Source organism: Thalassophryne amazonica, chromosome 8 (assembly GCF_902500255.1).
Source record: "Thalassophryne amazonica chromosome 8, fThaAma1.1, whole genome shotgun sequence".
Classification (NCBI taxonomy): Eukaryota; Metazoa; Chordata; class Actinopteri; order Batrachoidiformes; family Batrachoididae; genus Thalassophryne; species Thalassophryne amazonica.
In genome coordinates this window covers 1,042,682-1,069,461 of record NC_047110.1, presented here as the reverse complement: position 1 = coordinate 1,069,461, position 26,780 = coordinate 1,042,682, and the positions used below count along the sequence as shown (strand labels likewise).

The window sequence follows — 26,780 nt, the reverse complement described above, 5'->3', positions numbered from 1 at the left end:
AAAGGCACTGCACTGCGGTGGTTTGAATCATATTTGTCTAATAGATTACAGTTTGTTCATGTAAATGGGGAATCTTCTTCACAGACTAAAGTTAATTATGGAGTTCCACAAGGTTCTGTGCTAGGACCAATTTTATTCACTTTATACATGCTTCCCTTAGGCAGTATTATTAGACGGTATTGCTTAAATTTTCATTGTTACGCAGATGATACCCAGCTTTATCTATCCATGAAGCCAGAGGATACACACCAATTAGCTAAACTGCAGGATTGTCTTACAGACATAAAGACATGGATGACCTCTAATTTCCTGCTTTTAAACTCAGATAAAACTGAAGTTATTGTACTTGGCCCCACAAATCTTAGAAGCATGGTGTCTAACCAGATCCTTACTCTGGATGGCATTACCCTGACCTCTAGTAATACTGTGAGAAATCTTGGAGTCATTTTTGATCAGGATATGTCATTCAAAGCGCATATTAAACAAATATGTAGGACTGCCTTTTTGCATTTACGCAATATCTCTAAAATCAGAAAGGTCTTGTCTCAGAGTGATGCTGAAAAACTAATTCATGCATTTATTTCCTCTAGGCTGGACTATTGTAATTCATTATTATCAGGTTGTCCTAAAAGTTCCCTAAAAAGCCTTCAGTTAATTCAAAATGCTGCAGCTAGAGTACTGACGGGGACTAGAAGGAGAGAGCATATCTCACCCATATTGGCCTCTCTTCATTGGCTTCCTGTTAATTCTAGAATAGAATTTAAAATTCTTCTTCTTACTTATAAGGTTTTGAATAATCAGGTCCCATCTTATCTTAGGGACCTCGTAGTACCATATCACCCCAATAGAGCGCTTCGCTCTCAGACTGCAGGCTTACTTGTAGTTCCTAGGGTTTGTAAGAGTAGAATGGGAGGCAGAGCCTTCAGCTTTCAGGCTCCTCTCCTGTGGAACCAGCTCCCAATTCAGATCAGGCAGACAGACACCCTCTCTACTTTTAAGATTAGGCTTAAAACTTTCCTTTTTGCTAAAGCTTATAGTTAGGGCTGGATCAGGTGACCCTGAACCGTCCCTTAGTTATGCTGCTATAGACTTAGACTGCTGGGGGGTTCCCATGATGCACTGTTTCTTTCTCTTTTTGCTCTGTATGCACCACTCTGCATTTAATCATTAGTGATTGATCTCTGCTCCCCTCCACAGCATGTCTTTTTCCTGGTTCTCTCCCTCAGCCCCAACCAGTCCCAGCAGAAGACTGCCCCTCCCTGAGCCTGGTTCTGCTGGAGGTTTCTTCCTGTTAAAAGGGAGTTTTTCCTTCCCACTGTAGCCAAGTGCTTGCTCACAGGGGGTCGTTTTGACCGTTGGGGTTTTACATAATTATTGTATGGCTTTGCCTTACAATATAAAGCGCCTTGGGGCAACTGTTTGTTGTGATTTGGCGCTATATAAAAAAAAAATTGATTGATTGATTGATTGATTAATCATTATCAGCAAAAAAATTGCCTTCCTGAGAGGTTTTTCAGGACCCGCCGCTGCTGGAACCACTGAGTGGTTCTTTAGGACACGTGGTGTTAAACTGTGTGTGTACCTGAAAGTACTGGAACAAGAAAGTTCAACACATGAATATTTTCCATCCAAAACATCTTCAGAACACAGCAGTGTGTGCACATCATGTACAAATTTTTCAAACATCTGAGGAACAGTGTGTGTGTGTTACTGCAGTGTGCACAACATAGATATGTGTATAATAACAGTTATTTTAAATATTTTACAACACTTGAAGTCAGATCTTTATTCTTATTTAATTTGATTAAGAGTCAAGTCGAGTCTGTCATCACATTTCTTCTGTCAATGTGAGCACCACTTCCTGCTGGTCAGTGTGACATCACACGTTCACAGGAAGTCCATCTCTGGGCCGACGTGTTGAGACAGAGCTGCTGCCACTTCTGGGTCCAAATGTGCACACAGGGACTCCAGCTGGAAACGCAGCAACATCACAGTAAAAACAAAAGACATGACTCTGTGTGTGTGTGTGTGTGTGAGAGAGAGAGACCTGTGTCAGCTGACTACAGCGGAGAGCAGTGGGCGGAGCCTCAGCAATGGTCCTCAGCACAAACTCTTTACTGCGGCTCTGAATCTGTAGCACCTCCATCTGTTTGAAATCAGAACATTGTTCAGGATCTGTGTTTGCTTTCTGCCTCTGTGACATCAAGTTCTCTGTCACCTCATTGGCTGCAGCGTCAGTCTGTGTTTGAGGCATTTGTCCATCCAGGAAAAGCTGCAGCAGCTCGATGTAGCAAAGGACAGCCGTATGGACAAATCCTGGACAAGCGACGGCTCTGTGCTGGAGCTCAGCACTCTGCTGCAGCATCAGTCTGAGAACAAAACATCTCCAGTCACAGGAAGCCAGTGACCGTCTGTCCCCACAGTGTCAGAGTCACGTCCCCGGAGTGTTACAGTCATGTCCCCAGAATGTTAGCGTTACGTCCTCAGAGTGTCAGAGTCACATCCCCAGAGTGTTACAGTCATGTCCCCAGAATGTTAGCGTTACGTCCTCAGAGTGTCAGAGTCACATCCCCAGAGTGTTACAGTCATGTCCCCAGAATGTTAGCGTTACGTCCTCAGAGTGTCAGAGTCACATCCCCAGAGTGTTACAGTCATGTCCCCAGAATGTTAGCGTTACGTCCTCAGAGTGTCAGAGTCACATCCCCAGAGTGTTACAGTCATGTCCCCAGAATGTTAGCGTTACGTCCTCAGAGTGTCAGAGTCACATCCCCAGAGTGTTACAGTCATGTCCCCAGAATGTTAGCGTTACATCCTCAGAGTGTCAGAGTCACATCCCCAGAGTGTTACAGTCATGTCCCCAGAATGTTAGCGTTACGTCCTCAGAGTGTCAGAGTCACATCCCCAGAGTGTTACAGTCATGTCCCCAGAATGTTAGCGTTACGTCCTCAGAGTGTCAGAGTCACATCCCCAGAGTGTTACAGTCATGTCCCCAGAATGTTAGCGTTACGTCCTCAGAGTGTCAGAGTCACATCCCCAGAGTGTTACAGTCATGTCCCCAGAATGTTAGCGTTACGTCCTCAGAGTGTCAGAGTCACATCCCCAGAGTGTTACAGTCATGTCCCCAGAATGTTAGCGTTACGTCCTCAGAGTGTCAGAGTCACATCCCCAGAGTGTTACAGTCATGTCCCCAGAATGTTAGCGTTACGTCCTCAGAGTGTCAGAGTCACATCCCCAGAGTGTTACAGTCATGTCCCCAGAATGTTAGCGTTATGTCCTCAGAGTGTCAGAGTCACATCCCCAGAGTGTTACAGTCATGTCCCCAGAATGTTAGCGTTACGTCCTCAGAGTGTCAGAGTCACATCCCCAGAGTGTTACAGTCATGTCCCCAGAATGTTAGCGTTATGTCCTCAGAGTGTCAGAGTCACATCCCCAGAGTGTTACAGTCATGTCCCCAAAATGTTAGCGTTATGTCCTCAGAGTGTTAGAGTCACATCCCCAGAGTGTTACAGTCATGTCCCCAGAATGTTAGCGTTATGTCCTCAGAGTGTCAGAGTCACATCCCCAGAGTGTTACAGTCATGTCCCCAAAATGTTAGCGTTATGTCCTCAGAGTGTCAGAGTCACATCCCCAGAGTGTTACAGTCATGTCCCCAGAATGTTAGCGTTATGTCCTCAGAGTGTCAGAGTCACATCCCCAGAGTGTTACAGTCATGTCCCCAGAATGTTAGCGTTACGTCCTCAGAGTGTCAGAGTCACATCCCCAGAGTGTTACAGTCATGTCCCCAGAATGTTAGCGTTACGTCCTCAGAGTGTCAGAGTCACATCCCCAGAGTGTTACAGTCATGTCCCCAGAATGTTAGCGTTATGTCCTCAGAGTGTCAGAGTCACATCCCCAGAGTGTTACAGTCATGTCCCCAAAATGTTAGCGTTATGTCCTCAGAGTGTTAGAGTCACATCCCCAGAGTGTTACAGTCATGTCCCCAGAATGTTAGCGTTACGTCCTCAGAGTGTTAGGGTCACATCCCAGTCAGAGATAAAAGTTTCCTCTGGTCAGAAATACAAACAACATTAGGACAAAAACTACAGTGTCCTTCTGATGGACAGCTTGATGGGTATTTGTGAGCATTCTTCTGTCACAGACTAACCTGTAAAAGACAAACGGCAGCAGTCGGCAGGAAGCGTCTGACGTCATCATGCTGAGTGATGGCAGCTTAGCGTGTTCTGGTGTCAAGAGAAACAAATTCTTCATGAGGAGACTCAGAGTTCCTAAACAGTGTCAACATAAAGTCTGTCTACCTGAAAACCTCGTGTCGCTAAAGCAGCTTCGTTTGGTAAAAACATCTTCATGAGAATAAGTTATTTTGCTACAATAACATTTGATAGATTTGGTTTTCAAAATAAAGGCAGCAGCTTCAGATGCTGTCTGTCTCTGGAGACACGTGCACAGATGCTGTTTAGATGTCCAGACTGAGAAAAAGCCACTCATCATTCTGCATTGTGACTGGTCCAAGAGACGAGAACATGCAGTATCACCACGAGTGTCTGGGCACACCCACGCAATCATGTTGAGGCTGGAACCTGATTTTGCAGGAGACCGTAGTCTCATTTGAACCCTCCGTGATATTGCGGGATCTGCACTTACGGGGACCTCCATTTAATATATACACAGCATAACTTCACACAGATAAATGGTGTACGGTTTTGTTTTTGGCTACAATCACAGAAGCGGTAGTGAAAAGTATTTCTTTTTTCAGTTCCCGGTGGAGAAGAAAAGGCGAGGAGGTGGGAGACGTCATGTCGGTAAGTGTTAGCCTCCACAGCTAACCAAAGTAGCTCCGTTCTCTCGCCTGCAAAACCGCCTCGACACGTCTGTGCTCCAGATCAAAAACGAACAGCAACACATGTCCACTTTCCCACCACATTGTCACTTTTTCTTTGCATTCTCACTTTCTTTGCATGTAATTTGCCCAAAACCCCATTTAAAATGCTGTGGTTCGTACACCGGAAGTAGAGAAATTACATCATATGCATCATATTTTACCCCTTTCGCACCCGCTCCCAAATGAGACTGTACTGCCCTATTAGTTCTCTCTGCAGAAATGGCTTTTGTACCCTTTAACTGAAAGATGACAAGCCAATCAGGCGAGTCCACCAGCACCGTCAGCAGATATGTGCACATGGTTCTGGACCTCTGCTGGTCTTGATCCTGCAGAAAGCAGAAGAACGCGTTAGTGGCTGCCATCAGCACACAATGTCTTCCCAGCAGTGTGGAAGTGTGCACATTCCTGGAGAACTACTCTGACTCATTTGTGTTTTTCAGTCACCGTGGCAACAGAAGAAAGTAAATTGCACACAAAGCATCTTCAGATTGGATGTGTAACATCTGCCAAGGATCGGTCTGTGTGGGTTTACACCCCTGTTCACCATGAAGCAGCACACCAGGTGCCTCCCTGTCTCCTTGTGGGTGGTGAGACCCAGTGACATACAGTCAGGTGAGTCTGTGCCTCACCTGCTATCATGGAAAGAAAAAAAATAAATTAAATGGTTTTATTTATCCAGTGATTTATCCAGTGATTTGTACTATAATACTACTACTACTATGTTATTTTCCTTTTAACTTCATCAGTTTTAGATTATTTTTTTAAATTCAAAATCTCTGAATTTTCACATTTGCTGTTCAAATACTGAGCAGAGACGTGCGGTGAGGCAGCAGCCAGCCGAGCCTCACCTTGGACAGAACTTTGGCTGTATGAACTTAAATTCCATAGTTTAGCTGATGTACATAATGTACAGTGTTTTTTCTCAACAGCTGTATGTGTGTGTAATGTGTTTCGTGTGCTGAGCGATCACAAAACAGCTGCAAAAAGGCACCAGGTGAGGCACGCAGTTCTCCTGCCTCATGGTAGGGGGCACTAGTGATCCCAGGGATTCTTCTTGCAGCAACTCCTCAGCTGCAGAATAAGTGACAGCAAACTACAAGTGCAGCCGTTCATTTATTTTTTCCTCTCGTCTGGACTTTAAGAATGAAGGATTACATATCCAAACAAACAATTTTCTAAACTGGACTTTCAATCGAAGCAGGGGGTAATAATAAAAGGACGACCAAAGACCGGAGCTGAAAGGTTTGTTTCAGACAACAGAAGACACACATAAAGTCTGACTGTGTGGACGTCCAGCAAGAAACTGCCATTTCTTCCTTATTTTCTCAACTTGTGACAATGTCTGGACTCAGATGAGATATTGTGACCTGAAGACTTTTCTCATTACAGACGAGCAGTCAACCACTCAGATTCAAAGCCAGAAAAGGCTCCAAACACAGAGTCGGACTCGGACTCATAAAGGACGACTTTCTTCCCTGACAGTGATCTCCACTGAGACAGAGAGACTTTTAAAACTGAAGGAAGATCAGGAAAACTTACAAACAAGTCATTGATAGAGTCATCCAATAGAGCGCTTCGCTCTCAGACTGCAGGCTTACTTGTAGTTCCTAGGGTTTGTAAGAGTAGAATGGGAGGCAGAGCCTTCAGCTTTCAGGCTCCTCTCCTGTGGAACCAGCTCCCAATTCAGATCAGGGAGACAGACACCCTCTCTACTTTTAAGATTAGGCTTAAAACTTTCCTTTTTGCTAAAGCTTATAGTTAGGGCTGGATCAGGTGACCCTGAACCATCCCTTAGTTATGCTGCTATAGACTTAGACTGCTGGGGGGTTCCCATGATGCACTGTTTCTTTCTCTTTTTGCTCTGTATGCACCACTCTGCATTTAATCATTAGTGATCGATCTCTGCTCCCCTCCACAGCATGTCTTTTTCCTGGTTCTCTCCCTCAGCCCCAACCAGTCCCAGCAGAAGACTGCCCCTCCCTGAGCCTGGTTCTGCTGGAGGTTTCTTCCTGTTAAAAGGGAGTTTTTCCTTCCCACTGTAGCCAAGTGCTTGCTCACAGGGGGTCGTTTTGACCGTTGGGGTTTTACATAATTATTGTATGGCACTGCCTTACAATATAAAGCGCCTTGGGGCAACTGTTTGTTGTGATTTGGCGCTATATAAAAAAATTGATTGATTGATTGAATTGATTGATTGATGCTTTTGTTCAGAAGGAGCGGCACATGGACTTCATTTATAAGTAAAGGTAAGCCCATAATAATTTTTTAATTAAATGTGCTTTTTGTGTGCTACAGTTTGTATGTGTAAAGAATGCTGATATGAGATTTTAAATATAACCGTTAACTGCTGCCAATCAAATGGTGAATAAGCTACTCTGTGAACTTCATATGTATTTAAATCTGATTGTGATGAAGTCAGTGGCTTCACCAGCCATCAACCTCACCACACGTCACTGGTGAGACCAAGACCCAAACTTATAGGCCCGGCCACCAGGTGCTCAGCTTCAAGCTTCCCCTTAAGGCTGGCTCCAGGAGGAGGCCCTGGTCTCTCTAACCCAGGCGAGGTAACTCCCTTATTGTCCCACTCATGGAAGGGTCATTTCTAGTTGCCTGGAGTCTATCTCCACACAATTACCAATTTTCCATGAGATGCTCCATCAGGAGCTGATGCTCCAGACTACGCAGCCTCCAGGACCAGTGGAGCTCAAAGCCCCTTACCCCGTCAAGGTGCCGATTCAGGAAGGGGATGGAGAAACCTGGAGATAGTGATTGGAAGGAATGGCCCCCCTAATTTGAGTCTGATTGGTGTATTGTTGCTGAACCTTTGTGATGGTCATGGGCTCTCATTACAGGCACCTTCTTCCAGCACAAGAGTGTTCATGAGTACACGGGATACCAAACCACACTTGGTCAAAGATCAATTTGATAATCATGTTATGACAGACTGACACAGACAGGGACACTAACAGAGGGGTGGGCTGTCAACTGATCACCACCAGGTAATGAGTAGGGTCAGCCATTGAAAACTGATCAGGAAAACCTAAATGAGTCATGAGGGTTCTATGGAAACTTTTGGTGAATGAACCTGTCCAAAAGACATTTAACTTGCACCCCCAAAGAACATCTCCTGCATACATAAGAGGTCAGGGGAATGGAGTCAGACTGGTCCATGGTCAAACCAGTGGCCAGATGGTGGTTGATGCTTCTTGCAGTGGCAACCCAAGAACCCAGAGTGGAGACCTGCAATGAGGGAAGCCATCAGGCTGAAGGAGGGGGCCTTTTGTGTTTGGTTGTCTCCATAATCAGCAGACATTTACCTGCAGGCCAGAAGGACTGCAGCCAGTGGTTCCGCAACCACAAACTCATGTGGGAGGAGTTTGGAGAAACCATGCAGAATGACTTTTGGTCGGGTTCAAAGCAGTTCTGGAAAACTGCTAAAAACAGCCTGGATATAGAACTGCCTCCCTTTCCTGAGTTATTTAAGTTGGAGAGCTGTTTACTTGGACTGGGGATATAGTCAGCAAGTGGAAGGAACACTTTGAGGATCTCCTCAATCCTCCTGACATTACCTTCTACAAAGGAGGCAGGGATGAAAGGCTTGGGCAGATCTGGTGCCATCTCCCCAATGGAAGTCACTGAGGTAGCCAAAAAACTCCTCATTTGCAAGTCACCAGGAGTCAACGAGATTTGACCAGAGATGCACCCGATGAAGTGTCTGGACATTGTAGGACATTGTTTTTAACAGACTGCTTGGACATGGAGATGGATTTGTTACATTGGAAAAAGTCAGAATACATTATTTCCAGGAGGTCATGGACATTATTTTACGTGCCACGATCGAGAGAGAGGCAGAATTGCAGCTGGCAATCTCACGTGTGCGCTTCTTTGACTGCATGGAGCTTACATTTGGAAATTAATCCATAACATGATGGTGAGTCTGGCATGTTCTGATTTTACTCCTTTTGTTTTTTGTGGCTAGATTTTTATTTTGTTTTTTTGGGGGGGGGGGGGGGGGAAATTTGGAGCTGGAATGCGTGTATTTGTGCTACAAAGCTTGGTGTGTGTGTGTGCTTCTTTGAGCCACAGCTTTTACCGTGACCACATCAAAATGATCACTTATCACAAAAATCGTCATAACACGACATCACACTTATGTAAAGTTTGGAATTAATCTGTGCTTCAGTTCTTAATGTTATCAGCTACATTCCATTAAGCACACACTGGGACGCTTCCATTAACTACGTCACCTGTCAGAAACACCCGAGTACTCATGAGTACTCTGTTTTCAGACATCTCCGTAGCTGTTTGTTGTGAATGCTGTATACTTTCAAACTGGTCACGGAAGTGCACAAAGTAATCCCGGTGGATCAGCAGGTGCTCACTAACAGCCTAAATCTAAATTGTTATGATTTTGGTGGGACATGTCCTTTAAGCTCCAGTACGTTCTGTCCAATCCCGATGTGAAGCGAGCACCTCCATTCCAGAAACATTGTCGAGGAGTTGGGAGAAAAAAATCAGAAGGGGGCGGGCCCTCAATAGCATCAGTTTCAATCAACAATCCGAATATTCTGGCGTCTGCTGTGTCCCTCCATGTGTGCCATCTTGGATTTTAACTACTTGCTGTCTTTTCAGATTTTAATTTAATTTAACCTTTATTTGCCAGGTTAGTCCCATTGAGATAGAGACCTCTTTTGCAAGGGAGACCTGTGCAATTATAAAGTTTCCAATTCAGCTAACCTGCATGTCTTTAAATGTGGGAGGAAACCGGAGCACCCAGAGGAAACCCATGCAAACTCCACACAGAAAGGCCACAGGTGGGAACCAAATTCAATGACCTTCTTGCTGTGAGGCAACAGTGCTAACCACTCATCATCAAAGACAACTTTGGATGCTGTAGCTCCTCTGAAAAAGAGAGCTTTAAATCAGTAGTGTCTGACTCCGTGGTATAACTCACAAACTCGTAGATTAAAGCAGATAACCCGTAAGTTGGAGAGGAAATGGCGTCTCACTAATTTAGAAGATCTTCACTTAGCCTGGAAAAAGAGTTTGTTGCTCTATAAAAAAGCCCTCCGTAAAGCTAGGACATCTTTCTACTCATCACTAATTGAAGAAAATAAGAACAACCCCAGGTTTCTTTTCAGCACTGTAGCCAGGCTGACAAAGAGTCAGAGCTCTATTGAGCTGAGTATTCCATTAACTTTAACTAGTAATGACTTCATGACTTTCTTTGCTAACAAAATTTTGACTATTAGAGAAAAAATTACTCATAACCATCCCAAAGATGTATCGTTATCTTTGGCTGCTTTCAGTGATGCCGGTATTTGGTTAGACTCTTTCTCTCCGATTGTTCTGTCTGAGTTATTTTCATTAGTTACTTCATCCAAACCATCAACATGTTTATTAGACCCCATTCCTGCCAGGCTGCTCAAGGAAGTCCTACCATTATTTAATGCTTCAATCTTAAATATGATCAATCTATCTTTGTTAGTTGGCTATGTACCACAGGCTTTTAAGGTGGCAGTAATTAAACCATTACTTAAAAAGCCATCACTTGACCCAGCTATCTTAGCTAATTATAGGCCAATCTCCAACCTTCCTTTTCTCTCAAAGATTCTTGAGAGGGTAGTTGTAAAACAGCTAACTGATCACCTGCAGAGGAATGGTCTATTTGAAGAGTTTCAGTCAGATTTTAGAATTCATCATAGTACAGAAACAGCATTAGTGAAGGTTACAAATGATCTTCTTATGGCTTCGGACAGTGGACTTATCTCTGTGCTTGTTCTGTTGGACCTCAGTGCTGCTTTTGATACTGTTGACCATAAAATTTTATTACAGAGATTAGAGCATGCCATAGGTATTAAAGGCACTGCACTGCGGTGGTTTGAATCATATTTGTCTAATAGATTACAGTTTGTTCATGTAAATGGGGAATCTTCTTCACAGACTAAAGTTAATTATGGAGTTCCACAAGGTTCTGTGCTAGGACCAATTTTATTCACTTTATACATGCTTCCCTTAGGCAGTATTATTAGACGGTATTGCTTAAATTTTCATTGTTACGCAGATGATACCCAGCTTTATCTATCCATGAAGCCAGAGGATACACACCAATTAGCTAAACTGCAGGATTGTCTTACAGACATAAAGACATGGATGACCTCTAATTTCCTGCTTTTAAACTCAGATAAAACTGAAGTTATTGTACTTGGCCCCACAAATCTTAGAAGCATGGTGTCTAACCAGATCTTTACTCTGGATGGCATTTCCCTGACCTCTAGTAATACTGTGAGAAATCTTGGAGTCATTTTTGATCAGGATGTCATTCAAAGCGCATATTAAACAAATATGTAGGACTGCCTTTTTGCATTTACGCAATATCTCTAAAATCAGAAAGGTCTTGTCTCAGAGTGATGCTGAAAAACTAATTCATGCATTTATTTCCTCTAGGCTGGACTATTGTAATTCATTATTATCAGGTTGTCCTAAAAGTTCCCTAAAAAGCCTTCAGTTGGTTCAGAATGCTGCAGCTAGAGTACTGACGGGGACTAGCAGGAGAGAGCATATCTCACCCGTGTTGGCCTCTCTTCATTGGCTTCCTGTTAATTCTAGAATAGAATTTAAAATTCTTCTTCTTACTTATAAGGTTTTGAATAATCAGGTCCCATCTTATCTTAGGGACCTCGTAGTACCATATCACCCCAATAGAGCGCTTCGCTCTCAGACTGCAGGCTTACTTGTAGTTCCTAGGGTTTGTAAGAGTAGAATGGGAGGCAGAGCCTTCAGCTTTCAGGCTCCTCTCCTGTGGAACCAGCTCCCAATTCAGATCAGGGAGACAGACACCCTCTCTACTTTTAAGATTAGGCTTAAAACTTTCCTTTTCGCTAAGGCTTATAGTTAGGGCTGGATCAGGTGACCCTGGACCATCCCTTGGTTATGCTGCTTTAGACGTAGACTGTGGGGGGGTTCCCATGATGCACTGTTTCTTTCTCTTTTTGCTCCGTATGCATCACTCTGCATTTAATCATTAGTGATCGATCTCTGCCCCCCTCCACAGCATGTCTTTTTCCTGGTTCTTTCCCTCAGCCCCAACCAGTCTCAGCAGAAGACTGCCCCTCCCTGAGCCTGGTTCTGCTGGAGGTTTCTTCCTGTTAAAAGGGAGTTTTTCCTTCCCACTGTAGCCAAGTGCTTGCTCATAGGGGGTCGTTTTGACCGTTGGGGTTTTTCATAATTATTGTATGGCCTTGCCTTACAATATAGAGCGCCTTGGGGCAACTGTTTGTTGTGATTTGGTGCTATATAAAAAAAAAAGTTGATTGATTGATTGATTGAAATAAATATCCAACAACGGTTAGAAGTTCCAAAACACTCTGTACGCAAAAGTTGGCAAGATGTGGGGCTCAAACAAGGTCAAACGTCAGCAGTGGTCAAAACCAGACACCAAAGGGGTGTGTGTGTGTGTGTGTGTGAGAGAGAGAGTGCACCATCTAAAGAGCCTGATGTTACCAGCGGAGTGGTTTCAGGTGGCGCACAGGCTCAACTCAACCTTTATTTCTAAAGTACATTTAAATCGACAGCAGTCGACCAAAGTGCTGCACATAATTTAAAAAATGGGCACCAAGTTACCCCAAATCACAAATAAATGGAATAAAAATAACAATAAAATTACAACAGGCAATAAAACAAATAAAAGACAAAGCTAAATAAAGAGTAAAAGTAATTTAAAATAATTTTGAAATAATTTAGTTTGATTTAATTTACTTTATTTATATAGTGCCAAATCACAACAAAGCTGCATCAGGCAGAAGTAAGGTCTAACCTTACCAGTCCCCAGAGCAAGAACACAGGTGACAGCGGTAAGAAAAAACTCCCTCTGAAGATTTGAGAAAGAAACCTCAAGCAGACCAGACTCAAAGGGGCGACCCTCTGCTTGAGCCATGATACCGAAAGACTACAAATAAGGTATAATTTGTCAGCATTAAGCAACAAGAAAAACAGAAGAAATACTAAGGTGAAACAGAGACGTAATCGCTCAGTTAGGAAATGCCAGAGAAAAGAAATAGGTTTTTAAAGAGGATTTAAATGTCTCTAGGGACAGGGATGATCTAATATTAAAGGGGAGACTATTCCAGAGCCTGGGGGCATTTGTTCAAAGGCTCTGTCACCTCTCATCTTTAATCTGGTTTTACGCACCTCCAGCAACAGTTGGTCAGAAGACCTTAAGGCTCTGGTTGGGGTTTAAGAAAAACGAAGCTCTGAAAGATACACTGGGGCCATTGAGGGCTTTAAAAACAATTAAATGAAGTTTAAAATCAACCCGGTAATGGTCCGGTAGCCAAGACCGCCGGAATGTGGTCAGACTTTTTCTTTCCCAAAAGAAGACAAGCAGCAACGTTGTAAATAAGCTGAAGGCGGTTTAGAGAGGTCTGATCCAAACCAACGTACAGAGAGTTACAATAATCTAGTCTACTTGTGACAAAGGCTTGGATAACCTTCTCAAGGTCAATCCTAGAGAAATATTTCTTGGACTTTGCTTGCAGACAGAGTTGAAAGAACCTTATTATAACAACAGCACTGATCTGCTTATCAAATGGCTGTCAAAAATCACCACATGGTTCCTCACACAGGAGTGAATGTTGGAGCTCAGGGGACCCAGGACATGAGCAGAGCAGGCTGTGGAAGTGCTACCCCCAAACAGGATAACCTCCATCTTGGATTCATTAAGATTTAATAGGTAAACACTCATCCAAGATTTGACCTCACTCAAACAATCCAATAATGGCTGCATTGGGTCACTGCCTAATGACCTTAGTGGCAGGTAAATTTGGACATCATCGGAAAAGCAATGGAAAGATATTTGGCATTTTTGAAAGATACTGCAGAGAGGCAACATGTACAAAGGGAAAAGAATAGGACCTAGAATGGAGCCTTGAGGGACTCCACAGGTCAGTGGGGCCACATCTGAAGAAAAGTGGCCCAACTGCAGGTAAAAGCTCCGCTCTGTGAGGCAAGAACTAAACCAGGTGAGAGCAGAGCCTGTAATGCTCACACACTGCTCGAGACGATGCAGCAGAATCACGTGGTCGACTGTGTCAAAGGCAGCTGACTTGGTGCCACAGTGACTCAACAGTAGCAGCAGCAGCCACAGCATAGACATGGTCAATCAAACTGCATTGTTCCCTGATATATTTGTGAAGTTCATCCTTTCACACTCATGTTGATACTTTGTTCATCTATATATGTGCATGTTCATGTTCTAGTGTGTTGGTTTTTGTGGACAAGTTCCAGTCTTGTGGTACTGGTTTTGTAGTATAATATATTATACTTAGTAGCATTAGATTAGATTTGTGTTGTCTCTTGTCTGCAGATTTTCTTTATATACACTGTTATAGGATGCCAGTATCCCCTGTCACTAGATTGATTTGCATATAATCTTGAAAGTGTTAAGGGGTTTTCACACCAGAAGCATCAGCCGTGGCAGAACTGGCGCGAATTGTTCTGAAAAGCATTATTTTTAATAAGATGCATCGCGTTTTTGACACAGCAGAAGCTGTGTCTCAGCTCACAATTTATCCCAGGAAGATGATGCTAACTGGCTGTTAGAGGCTTCAGTAGGTGGAGAACAAGAGAGAAACCACTACACTGTCCTCAACAGATCACCCAGATACATGACCATAAGAAACCATTACATAATTATCCTCAGGTGCCTGAGAAGAAAGATTTATTCATCCTCAGAGGGAGCATATAAGGTGTCAAAGTGTCACGTGAATCTTGTGTGGGCCATAATCTCAAAAAAGGTGCCACGTCTGAACCTACTTAAGCATGTGTGCATGTAGAAATCACCTGAGGGTCCAGCAGCGAGGACAGGTGGGTATTTACACACAGGAAGAGCATAAAAACCAGCACCTGGAATTAGACATCACACAGAGGTAGTGTCAACCAGAACAAACACCAAGAAACATTTCAAGGAGTCAACGAGGAGAAAAATAAATAAAGAAAACCTTTTTACTTCAACCCAATGACTGGTAACGCTCAGGAGAAAGTCACAACAGACAGATACATCTGTCACCAACTCAAAGTGGTCACGGGACCACCAAAACAAATGATGTAGTTACCAACAATAAAGCAGCATCACCTCTTATCTTTATTATAATAGCCAAGTGGCCTGTATGTGTGTGTGTGTGCATGGCTTTGATCACGCAAAAACCGGGGAGAGCTGACATTTGCCGTTTGCTATACTTATGTATTTTGGGTTGAGGATGAACGCTGCGAAAACAAAAAGTTGATAGGACTAATGTTTTTGAGAATTTAGCAATTTAACTAACCAATAAACAATGGATGCTGTGCTGCAATGCACCATGGGAGTTGTCGCTTTTGAGGTTTTAAATGCTGTTATTGTGGTTTATGTTATTTTAGCAGTGTTATTAGTTATTGATTGTGTTTTTGTAGCCCAATTGGTCAGTTTAGATAAGTCTCATGTTGCTGTCACCATGAGTGACTTTAATTTCATGTTGGTGCCATGAGTGAAATGTTTGCTGGTTTTAATGTCTTCAGCCACTATCTTTGTTGAATTAAAACCACCTGCTGTGTGTGTGTGCAACTTCGATCAGGGACAAACAAAGCACAGCTCACATTTGCTGCTTGGTGTGCTTATGTATATTGGGTCAAGGATGAACGATGCCAAAACGGAACACTGATAGGACTAATAGTTTTGGAGAAGCTATGAATATTAGTTAACATTGCTAATTACATTTTGGACTCAGATGCCTTTCCAGCAGGGGGCAGTAAATCATCTTTATATTAAAAGCATGAGTGTAAGTGCAAGAAAATGAAAACACTTATTTCCATTGTGGTCCATTTAAAATCAAATGACAAAATAGAAACAATAATAATAATAATAATAATAAGTGTGTATATGACAGCAACAACCTAAACAATTTAGAAATGCATTAAGACAGTAAATTAACAAAAAATTATACAGTTTACAGGAAATAAAAGGATTGAGTTCCTCTTCAAAAAGCTGTTTAGGTCTAAGGTTCTAAAAACATTCTGGACTCACATGCCATTCTAACTCATTGCTTTATTTATTACTACCCTTGAAAAATGTCAGCTACCTATTTTATAAACACTACCCAATCTACAGCCCATGGATCCCCACGGGCAACATGCTAGTTCATATTTATTTGCAAAATGTAGATATTTACCATCCGAACAAGACCTGCTACATAAAGAGAGAATAATGGACCCAGAACAGAACCCTGAGGAACCCCACATTTCATAGATTTCACATTAAACATGCCTAAAACATTTGCATAATCTTGAAAAATAATTCCATGACTCCTGTATAATCTGACCAGGAGGTGCTATAGTTGTGTTCAAAATAATAGTGAGTTATAAAAGTGAGTAAAGCTCAAAATCCCTATAATAGCTTTAATTTCCACACATGCAAATGCATTGGGAACACTGCACATTCTATTCTAAGTCAAAACATTTAGAAAAATTTATCAAATGTATTATTTTACAGAAACTGAACAAAAAGGAATATTAGGTTGTTCAAAAAAATTGTGGACTAATGAAAGCAAGATTTACACGAGTCAAATGCATTGTTTATTTCACAATACACACAAATGCAATGTGTGTATGGAAATAAAAGCTATTACAAGAATTTTGAGCTTCACTCACTTTCTTAAACATGCTATTACTTTACTTTCATAGAGAGAGAATAATGGACCCAGAACAGAACCCTATGGTACACCATATTTCATAGCTTTTATACATTAAATATGGCTAAATCATTTCACAATACTGTGTGTTGTTTGATAGTGCTCAGACAGGAGAAGTGATGTCACAATCCCGAGATGAAAGATTACCTGTCGACAAAAACACGTGCCAGGGAAAAAAATCAATGCCATTCCATTAGCATCAATGACGCCATACTTCTCTGATGAACTAAAAATCATTCCAGCAAGGGAGGGAACCACAAACATTCTGATCATGTGAAAAGTTGAAATTAACTTTTTGCCAGATAGCATGAAAGAAAGAAGTTACAACATTATGGTAAAGTGTTGCTTTTCTTCATTCATTCTGCTGGAGTTCTCTGCTCCGCAGTTTCATGCTAAATGCTAACAGCTAAATACAGGGACAGACACACAATTTCCCTCACAACTCCCTCACAATTTTGGTCTTGGTGCAAGACCGAAATTGTGAGGGAGTCTGTGTGTACGGAGGACATCAAACTCCTGTCAGTGTCTTTGCGCCCGTTCCACCTCCCGAGGGAATTCCCTCTGCTGTTTGTGACTATTGTTTACATTCATCCAAAGGCGAATGCTGACATAGCTGCGCGGATGATTACACGCACTGTGCGCAAACTCCAGGGTATCTCCCCAGATGTGCCTAATTTAATCATGGGAGATTTTAACAATTGTAACCCTGCTAAATTACTTCCAGGGTTTGAACAATATGTAACTTGCCCCACACGACGCACAAAATATCTCGATCTGTGTGTTGGGTCAATCAAAGGTCAATCGCAGAGCGCCACTAGGGTCGTCCGACCGTAATGTCATTCACCTTGTGCCCTATTACCAACCTCTCTTTAAGAGAGTCAAAGCAGAGAGACGCACAGCGTCTGTGTGGAACGCAGATTCCATTCAGTGCCTCCAGGAGTGCCTTGATTGCACAGATTGGGATGTTTTTAAAGACAATTGCACAGATCTTGACAAACTTACAGAAACTGTGTCTGCCTACATCTCGTTTTGTGAAAACATAACTATCCCTCGCAGATCATTTCGTTCCTTCTCAAACAACAAATTCTGGTTCTCTAAAGATGTTAGAGACTCAATAATACAGAGAAATAAATGCTTTGAAGGAGGGGATATGTCTATGTATCACAGATTGCAGAAAGAAGTCAAAAGAAATATTAAAAGAGCTAGAAATGACCATAAGAACAAAGTGCAAAGCCTTTTTACTTCTGGAAATCTACATTCATCTTGGAAGGGAATGAAATCTATGTTAGGAATGGAATCAAAATCAAGCTCTGGTGTTCTGAGCACTAACTTGTTTCCTTCAGATGTGATCTTTGCAAATGAATTGAATACTTTTATAATCGATTTAATTGTCCTAAATTTTAATCACAATTTGTGTGTCCTTCAGAATGATGAGCCCAGTAACATTAACTTATCCATTGATAGAGGTGTGGTCCTTAAGCACCTTAAAAGTGTTAAGGAAAGGACAAGTCCAGGGCCTGATGGTATTGGGGGAAGGGTACTTAAAAACTGTGCAGAGCAATTGGCTGATATATTCTGCCACATCTTTTCTTGTTCGATGGAACTCCGCACAGTACCCTCCCTTTGGAAATCCTCAACAATTGTTCCAATACCAAAAAACAAGTCACCTAAAGAACCGAACGACTACAGGCCTATAGCACTAACATCTCTTGTTATGAAGAGTTTTGAGAAAATTGTGAAAGAGGAGCTTTTAAGACAAACACAGGGAGTGTTAGACCCACTCCAGTTCGCAAACAAATCTGGAAGGGGCGTGGATGATGCGTTTTCCACTCTACTCAATCTGGCTTTGCAGCATCTTGAAGGTGTAAATACCTTTATTTGGATGTTGTTTATTGATTTCTCCTCTGCTTTTAACTGCATACAACCACATGTATTGGCAGAGCGATTAAGAGACATGAACACTGATGTTGGCCTAATTCTATGGATTATTGACTTTTTAACAAACAGATTGCAGAGAGTCAGAGTTAATGAAACTCTCTCCGATGCTGTTGTATCATCCACTGGAGTCCCTCAGGGCTGCATTTTATCTCCTTTGTTGTTTGTTCTTTATACTGATCTCTGTCAAAGCCAACATGATAATCATCACATCATAAAATATGCAGATGATTCAGTTATCCTGTCCCTTCTGCACGGTGATGACTCCACAGACCATAGTTTGGTCTTGCTGGACTTTTTAGAGTGGTGCCATTCATCCTTTTTATATATAAATGTGGACAAAACTAAAGAAATGCACACTGATTTCAGGAAAACACCACCTGTTCTGAATCAAATGTCCATTGATGGGAAGCCCATAGATGTTGTTGAGAATTATAAGTATCTGGGCACCCAAACTGACAATAAATTATCCTTTGAATTGCAGGTTAATGCAGTGTGCAGTAAGGCGCATCAAAGAATACACTTTCTGTGAAAACATAGGAATTATAACGTAGATGGTGTCTTCATGAAAATGTATTACAGTTGCTTTGTGCAGTCTGTGTTAACCTTTTCCTTCCTGTGTTGGCTCAACTTACTGAACCTTAAGAATCGCAACCGTCTTTGTAATATTGTCAAGGAATGTGGTAAAATTATGGGAACTCAGTGCACGGACATCATGGACCTTTTTAAAACAAGGGTTGTGTCAAAAGCCAGGAAAATTATGGCGGATTGGGCACACCCTCTGCACTCACAATTTAAGTATCTGCCCCTCGGGCAGACGCCTGGTAATGCCCAGATGCAGAACCAACAGACTAAAAAACTCTTTTATTCCCACAGCCATTGCTCTCCTAAATAACACCTAAGGACTCACTGTTGCACTTAAGTCTACACTGACTTGCACTTCATTTCTTGGTTTTTGTTTTGTATATTTATTCTGCTGTTTTTGTGAACTTGTATGATGTGTTTTTATGAATGCAATTTTTACTGTTGACTGCACCTGAATTGCCCCCATGGGGACTAAATAAATGACCAAATCAAATCAAAGACACGACGAGACCATCAGGAACGTTTTGTATCGCTGTCCTGCATTCGACTGCAGCACGTTGTATCATTTTTTCACAGTGTTATTGATCTACATGCATATTTTCTAATCTGCAAACCATATGTTATGAGGACTTGGATTAATCAGGTTTTAAAATCGTGGACAACCACAGCTCTGCCCTCGACAGGTGTAACACCGCTGTTGGAAGCTTTGGAAATAACGGTAGTGTTTATTTATGTTCGGGTCATGAATTCAGTTATTATCATCAAACTGATGATTGATGCATTAAATACATGAAGCCTGACAACATTAAATGCCACAGGATGCACAAATATCTTTTTGGGGTTGTTAAAAACATTATATTACACAGTAACCAGTAGGGGTGTCGGAAAAAATTGATTCACGTCCAAATCGTGATTCTTATTTATTACGATTCTGAATCGATCCAAAATGTCCAAGAATAGATTTTTAAAAAGCATTTTTTAAAACATTTTCTTGCTTACTCGCTGCGTGTACTGTTTGTCAGGCAACGGCTTCCGTACTACAGCGTCCCCGCGAGTGGGGGGGGTCCGGCGTGCTTCAAACACTCGTGAGCTGCAGAGTTCAGTGGCTGTAGCTTAGCATGGCGGACGAAGAGCTAATTCAGCCAGCACTATCTTTGCTGAAGGCAAATGTCTGGGCGCATTTTGGATTTTATTATTTGCTGCATAAGAAGGAGCTTGACATGACTTATGCAGTGTGCAAAATCTGCAAAATGAAAGTCATGTACTTCGGAAACACTTCAAATCCGCAAGCCCACATGCTACGTCATCACCCGGAGCTAAAAGAGCGGAGCAGCAGTCTCTGCCAACTACTGACCAGCGCTTCGCTAAACTGCCAGCCAACTCTGAACGAGCAAAGCAGATAAGTAAATTTATATCTAGAATCACTTGATTAACCTTGTAAAGCTGCATTTTCTTAAACATAAACATTTTTTAAGTAATATAACTATTTCTCAGAGCTGTTTGAATCGAAAATCGATTCTGAATCAAAGCGTCAACCCAAGAATGGAATCAAATTGAATCTTGAGTTGTTGAACGATTCACATCCCTAGTAACCAGCAAAGGACTCTTCTACAAACTCTCCTATCTCCAGACTTTTCCTGTCTGCTTCAGAAATCTTCACTGTTGTCAACACCCATGGACTTATGGCACTAAACTCCTCCTCCGCTCTCAGCATTAGAGCCCAACATGAGCCCTTCACAAACATATCTGCGTCAGTGTTATTTTTCCCAAATGAAAACTAAATTTTACCAAAAAAACAATGCAGAAAAAGACTCTGACTGTTGGAAATGGTGTCATTACGTAGTTTGTCCAACAGAGGATGCTCTGATGCCTTTGTTTACAGTGCTGTCAAGCATGGCTGGGACCCTCATTACTCCTAAGTCACATTCGCTAAAAGAGACAGAGGCAAAGCGACCAACTGCTCTTCATTTTCAAACAGTGTGGGAGCTTTATAGCGACAAGAGACCAGTTGGTGCTACACTGCCAGCTAGGCGGAGTCAAAATACACGAGATGTCTATTTTATGCAAATGCTGAGTGATGCAACACCGCAGCTGCCAAACGGAGTGAAGGCAGCATAATGCACATTGGTTGGTTGCTTGAATAAAATAACCCAAGATGGTGCAACACACTCCCAGCAGCTGTATTTCTGTATAAATCAGATATGTTTTGCATTTGTTCTCTTATATAATATATATATTTCAGCAGATAAGTCAGGATCTTTCATTTATTACTCCTCAATATCTTTATTGCCCCCCCCCAAAAAAAAAATCCATATCAGTCAGACTACTTAATACTTATGTCCAAAAGTACTTTAACTATTACAAGTAGTGCATAAAATTAAATAAAAAAAACCTAAAGCAATAGGGATGAATATCAAAAACCGATTCCTGTTAAGAACTGATAAGAAATGATTTGATCCACAGACATCAATAGCCTTTTTGTTTAATGATTCCCTTATCTGTTTTCAGTGCACATTACACCACAGCTTCCATTGTTTGTGAGGGTGTGTATCGGGAAAGTGATAATTTCTCTAAGCTGACTGCAGACCCGCTGTTTCTGTGAAGCTGCAAATGAAGAACAGACAGACCTGTCTGTCTGTTCTTCATTAACCCCCTCAAAGCCATTTAAAGATGTCAATCATGAGTCACCTTTTTGCGGGCTAAAGTCACTAACTGGGACTCGTGGGCAAGAAACGAGACTTGTCCTCCGTGCTGTTCCTCTGTTTTGTGGGATTAAGTGCACAGCTCCAAATGATGCGCGGCTCTCTGCCGAGTAAAGTTGGAAAGATAGTTTTCGGTTGGAATTAACTTCAAAGTGAAACGCCGTTTTAAATCAAATGACACCAAATGTTGCAATACAGACAACAAACTACAATCAACCAAAACCAGTTCCCCCCACCCCAAATGAGACGTCCTCCATTCTTTATGAATTAAGCCCCCGTCACACACAGCAAGAATGTGCAGGAACCAGGCCGGAACAGCAAAAATTGCCATAATTGGACGCAGTCAAGGAGGGAAAGAGGCGTGGTCAAACTTTCAGCAAAGTTTGCTGAAAGTTTGCTGGCAGTGGGTCAAACAGTCACACTGTGCATCAGACGCAGCCTTTCCAGCAAACGTTAATTTCTTTTTTGCTCACTTCTGGAGCACAACACAGCTCAGTGCACGCCTGGTGAGAGGCTTTTCACCACAGGCTGCGGTTTGGATCCTGTGGGCTCTGCACTGTCCTGGTTCCGTGCTGGAGGTGAGTTTCATGTTTAATAATCTTGTCAATACAGTTCCACATCACTGCTCCTACAGAGTTTAGATGGTGATCAGGTAATAATATGTATATTACAGCAGTGAGGTTCGTTCAGCTCTGACCCGTGCAAAGATGCATTACTGCACATGAGACCACGGAGAGGCACAACGGCACGCGGCACTTTTGGCCTGATAGTGTGCTGTTCACACCTGCTGCACATGATGAATGTGTGCCACATACATGTTATTGCATATCAACATTTCCTTCTCCCTCCCTGGCCGGGGTCCAGTGGAGGTGGACATATGTGGCACAACATGCCGGCAGGCTTTGATGTGACCGATCAATCTCAGAGCTCAATCAACCGTGATCAGATTGCTTCAGATGCTGTTATGATGCTGTCAGAATATGTAGATTGAGATCAGGTGGCACAGAAAACGGACATAGACCACCGTCAGATGTGTGTTCCATCTCGATGGTGCAAAGAGTGTTTTGAACATGTGCAACACACTCAGGGGAGCCGAGTGAATGGGACCAAATATGTAGATGCTCACAGACTGCTGTCCATTGGTCTTCAGACCTCAATATTTCCTGATTGTGGCTGGATGTGTCATTCTGACGCAGTTTGGTCAGCCTCAATCAGCGTATGGGTGGCGGGGTATTACACTGATCTTTGATCCAGTGACCATGTACAGATTTTATTTATTTTTATTTATGTCCAGAGATCAAGGATCCAGTGACCAATTTCATATTTATTTACTTTAAGACTCAATAAAATGTTGTTGACATAGAAAACCTGTCAAGCCAACTTTTAGTACACAGAAAATTCACAAGAGGTATTGATAAGGGACTCATTAAGGAATTGGATCGATAAGTGGAATCAATATTGATGGAATCTTATCAATACCCATCCCATCACCAACGATCTTCACAAGCACTATGCCATTACATCAAACCGAGACCAACTTCACCGTGTGGCCAGCAAATCTTCAAAAACAGTCCAGTGTCTGAAGGATCAATGTGTAGCAAAGCATGATGGGGTTTCACTTCTGTGGTTCTTTCCAAGTCTGTTGCACTCACGACAGCACCATCTAGTGACCGTAATGGGATTTATCAAGGTTTTCCTATTGCTTCCTGCAATAAAGGTAATGTCCTCAGTGACTTAGAGCACACATTTGACTTCAACAGCACCCAAATTATTGTCCACAGCAGATCTACTGCGGGTCACAGGGGCAGGTGGTTCTGGCTCTGACACGTGGTCCGGCTCTGCAACCCCAGTGTCCTGACAGGAACATCATCTATCTGTCGCACCTCTATTAGTGCTGGACTTGGGTTCATGGCCTCTTCCAGAACTACAAACTGTGGATCTGAATCTGTGCAGCTACAGCAGCAGGGACACGACCCGCCTGTTTCCTGGTGGTGGGAACTGGAGCTACACTGACATTTGCTCTGTGGACCCTTTTGATGGAGCCACCCTCCACTGGTTCCACTCTGTGTGTGTGTCGGTGTGTGTGTTGCCCTGAACATCAACAACCCCGTCTACAGTTGGACTTCAGGTGTCTTGTTTGTACCTCGGAGCCTTTCTTTAACATGGTGGAAGAGGGAGCCAGGGTCAAAATCCAAATACTGCTCTGAGGTTAAACCGGACGCTCACAGTGCTGTGTGTCCCTCACCTGCTGCCGCTGCCCTGTCCTCTCCAATTTCATCATTTCCAGGCTGGTTCCAATTTTCTGCTGTTCCACTTTACGCCGCTGGCACGCACGATGCAGGCAGGCCGCCAGAAGCAGGGGCGGAGCTAGAGGCATCGGTGCGTCGAGGTCGTCGTCCATGCTGGAGATCAGGAAGAGAAATAACTGTTACCAAGTCATTTGAAGAAGACAATGACGTGGAAATAAAAGTTGTGTTGAATGAGTGTATTACTTCTATGGTGATTGATTGATTGATTGAATCATTGGTGATTGATCTCTGCTCTCTTCCACAGCATGTCTTTTTCCTGGTTCTCTCCCCTCAGCCCCAACCAGTCCCAGCAGAAGACTGCCCCTCCCTGAGCCTGGTTCTGCTGGAGGTTTTTTCCTGTTAAAAGGGAGTTTTTCCTTCCCACTGTCACCAAGTGCTTGCTCACAGGGGGCCGTTTTGACCGTTGGGGTTATTCTGTAATTATTGTATGGCTTTGCCTTACAATATAAAGCGCCTTGGGGCAACTGTTTGTTGTGATCTGGCGCTATATAAAAAAATTGATTTGATTTGATTCGATTCTATGAGTAGCACAAGAACTGCACAAATAAACATCACATTTTCTTCATATGAAACGCAAGTAAGGTCCCAGAAACACCAGAGGGGCAGCACCACCCCTTAACCACGGTGGGCTGTCGTTACACTCCATCACACCTGCCAGTACACTTAACAGTAACCTTGATTCAACAATGACCTCATTTCATAACACACACACACACACACACACACACACACACACACACACACACACACACACACAGCATCAGTATTCACAGCACTTCACTTTTTACACATTCTATATTGCAGCCTTTGTTGTGTGGGCCGCTGAAGAGGAGGTACTGCTGGCCCACCACCACAAGATGGCGCCCTGCTTGAAGCGCGGGCTTCAAGCACGAGAGGGCGTCGGAGCGACCAGGAGTGACAGCTGTCACTCATCATCCGTACCAGCTGTTACTCATCACCACCACCATAAAGGCCGGACTGCAACTCCACCTCCCCGCCGAGAAATCAACTACCAATCAGGTAATTTTCTCTGCTGACTTAAACTTTGAGTATTAGTCTGATCTCTTTTTGCAGCCGTTTTCCTGTGGTGTGCCTTATCTGCAGAGTTGGCGTTTGGTGTGGACTGCGACGGATTCGCCTCACACCCCACTCAGATAAGTGGTTAACTCAGGAGCTGCACGAGTGTGTGATTGGAGGTGGAGGTTCTCCCTCCTTTACTGAATACAGACTGTGGGATTACTGAGTGTGCGACCTCACACTCATCTGGACTGTCTCTGTTCTCTGCCAGCAGTACCGGGTCTGACTGCTGAAGACAGCGGCCACCTGGGGCGCAGGGCTTGGCGGCTCCGGTGTTCTTCAGCTCCGTTGGCGGTGGAAGCTGTGTGGATCCGGCTTTTCTCTCGCCAGGCGTCTTCTATCGTCGAGCCTGGCCACACGTCACCTGGTGTATGATTGACAGTCACTGTATTGTTATTGTCTGTACATCGTTGTGTGATTCACAACATTAAATTGTTACTTTTTGGCTTATCCATTGTCCGTTCATTAACGCCCCCTGTTATGGGTCCGTGACACGACACTTTCACAACAGCCTTTGCTCTATACTTTGTTGATGCACCTTTGGCAGCAATTCCAGCCTCAAGTCTTCTTGAATATGATGTCACAAGCTTGGTGCACCTATCTTTGGGCAGTTTGGTTCATTCCTCTTTGCAGCACCTCTCAAGCTCCATCAGGTTGGATGGGGAGCGTCGGTGCACAGACATTTTTAGATCTCTCCAGAGATGTTCAGTCAGATTCAGGTCTGGGCTCTGGCTGGACCACTCAAGGACATTCAGAGTTGTCCTGAAGACACTCCTTTGTTTTCTTGGCTGTGTGTTTAGGGTCATTGTCCTGCTGAAAGATGAACCGTCGCCCCAGTCTGAGGTCAAGAGCGCTCTGGAGCAGGTTTTCATCCAGGATGTCTCTGTACATTGCTGCACTTTGTTTCTCCTGGTCTGAGAGTCCTTCAGGTGCCTTTTGTCTAACTCCAGGTGGGCTGTCATGTGTCTTTAACTAAGGAGTGGCTTCCGTCTGGCCACCCTACCATACAGGCCTGATTGGTGGATTGCTGCAGAGATGGTTGTCCTTCTGGAAAGGTTCTCATCTCTCCACAGAGGAATGCTGGAGCTTTGACAGAGTGACCATCGGGTTCTTGGTCACCTCCCTGACTAAGGCCCTTCTCTCCTGATTGCTCAGTTTAGATGGGCGTCCAACTCTAGGAAGAGTTCTGGTGGACCTGAACTTCTTCCATTTACAGATGATGGAGGCCACTGTGCTCATTGGGACCTTCAAAGCAGCAGAAATGCTTCTGTACTGTGAATACTTAAGTACATGTGATTTTTCACATTGTCATTATGGGGTATTGTGTGTAGAATTTTGAGGAAACAAATGAATTTCATCCATTCTGTAATAAGACTGGAACAAAATGTGTAAAAAGTGAAGAGCTGTGGATACTTTCCAGATGTTTACACTGTAGATGGTGGGATCTTCAAAGTCTTCACAATTTTACGTTGAGGAATATTTTTCTGAAATTGTTCCATAATTTTTCAACTCAGTTTGTCACAAACTGTTGAACCTCTGCCCATCTTTACATTTGAGAAGCTCAGCCTCTCTG

General features: G+C 43.1%; 1 protein-coding gene and 1 long non-coding RNA gene across 2 annotated transcripts in view; one reads left to right on the top strand and one right to left on the bottom strand.

Moving 5' to 3' along the window:
- Nucleotides 1–1,803: 1,803 nt before the first annotated feature.
- Nucleotides 1,804–26,780, bottom strand: part of LOC117515192 (Fanconi anemia group A protein) — a 114,045-nt gene continuing 89,068 nt past the window's right edge. Inside the window, exons 33-39 of the mRNA XM_034175663.1 lie at nucleotides 24,067–24,223; nucleotides 14,720–14,782; nucleotides 5,112–5,205; nucleotides 4,145–4,220; nucleotides 2,219–2,369; nucleotides 2,048–2,146; nucleotides 1,804–1,971 (exon numbers count right to left, since the gene is read on the bottom strand). Of these exons, the coding sequence (XP_034031554.1) occupies nucleotides 1,888–1,971; nucleotides 2,048–2,146; nucleotides 2,219–2,369; nucleotides 4,145–4,220; nucleotides 5,112–5,205; nucleotides 14,720–14,782; nucleotides 24,067–24,223 (724 nt within the window). The 3' untranslated portion in view covers nucleotides 1,804–1,887. The remainder of the gene's footprint in view (nucleotides 1,972–2,047; nucleotides 2,147–2,218; nucleotides 2,370–4,144; nucleotides 4,221–5,111; nucleotides 5,206–14,719; nucleotides 14,783–24,066; nucleotides 24,224–26,780) is intronic.
- On the top strand, nucleotides 9,281–21,671 carry LOC117515194. Its single transcript, XR_004562101.1, has 4 exons — nucleotides 9,281–9,293; nucleotides 10,783–10,792; nucleotides 18,103–18,107; nucleotides 21,518–21,671. It is a non-coding gene; the product is annotated as an uncharacterized LOC117515194 (long non-coding RNA).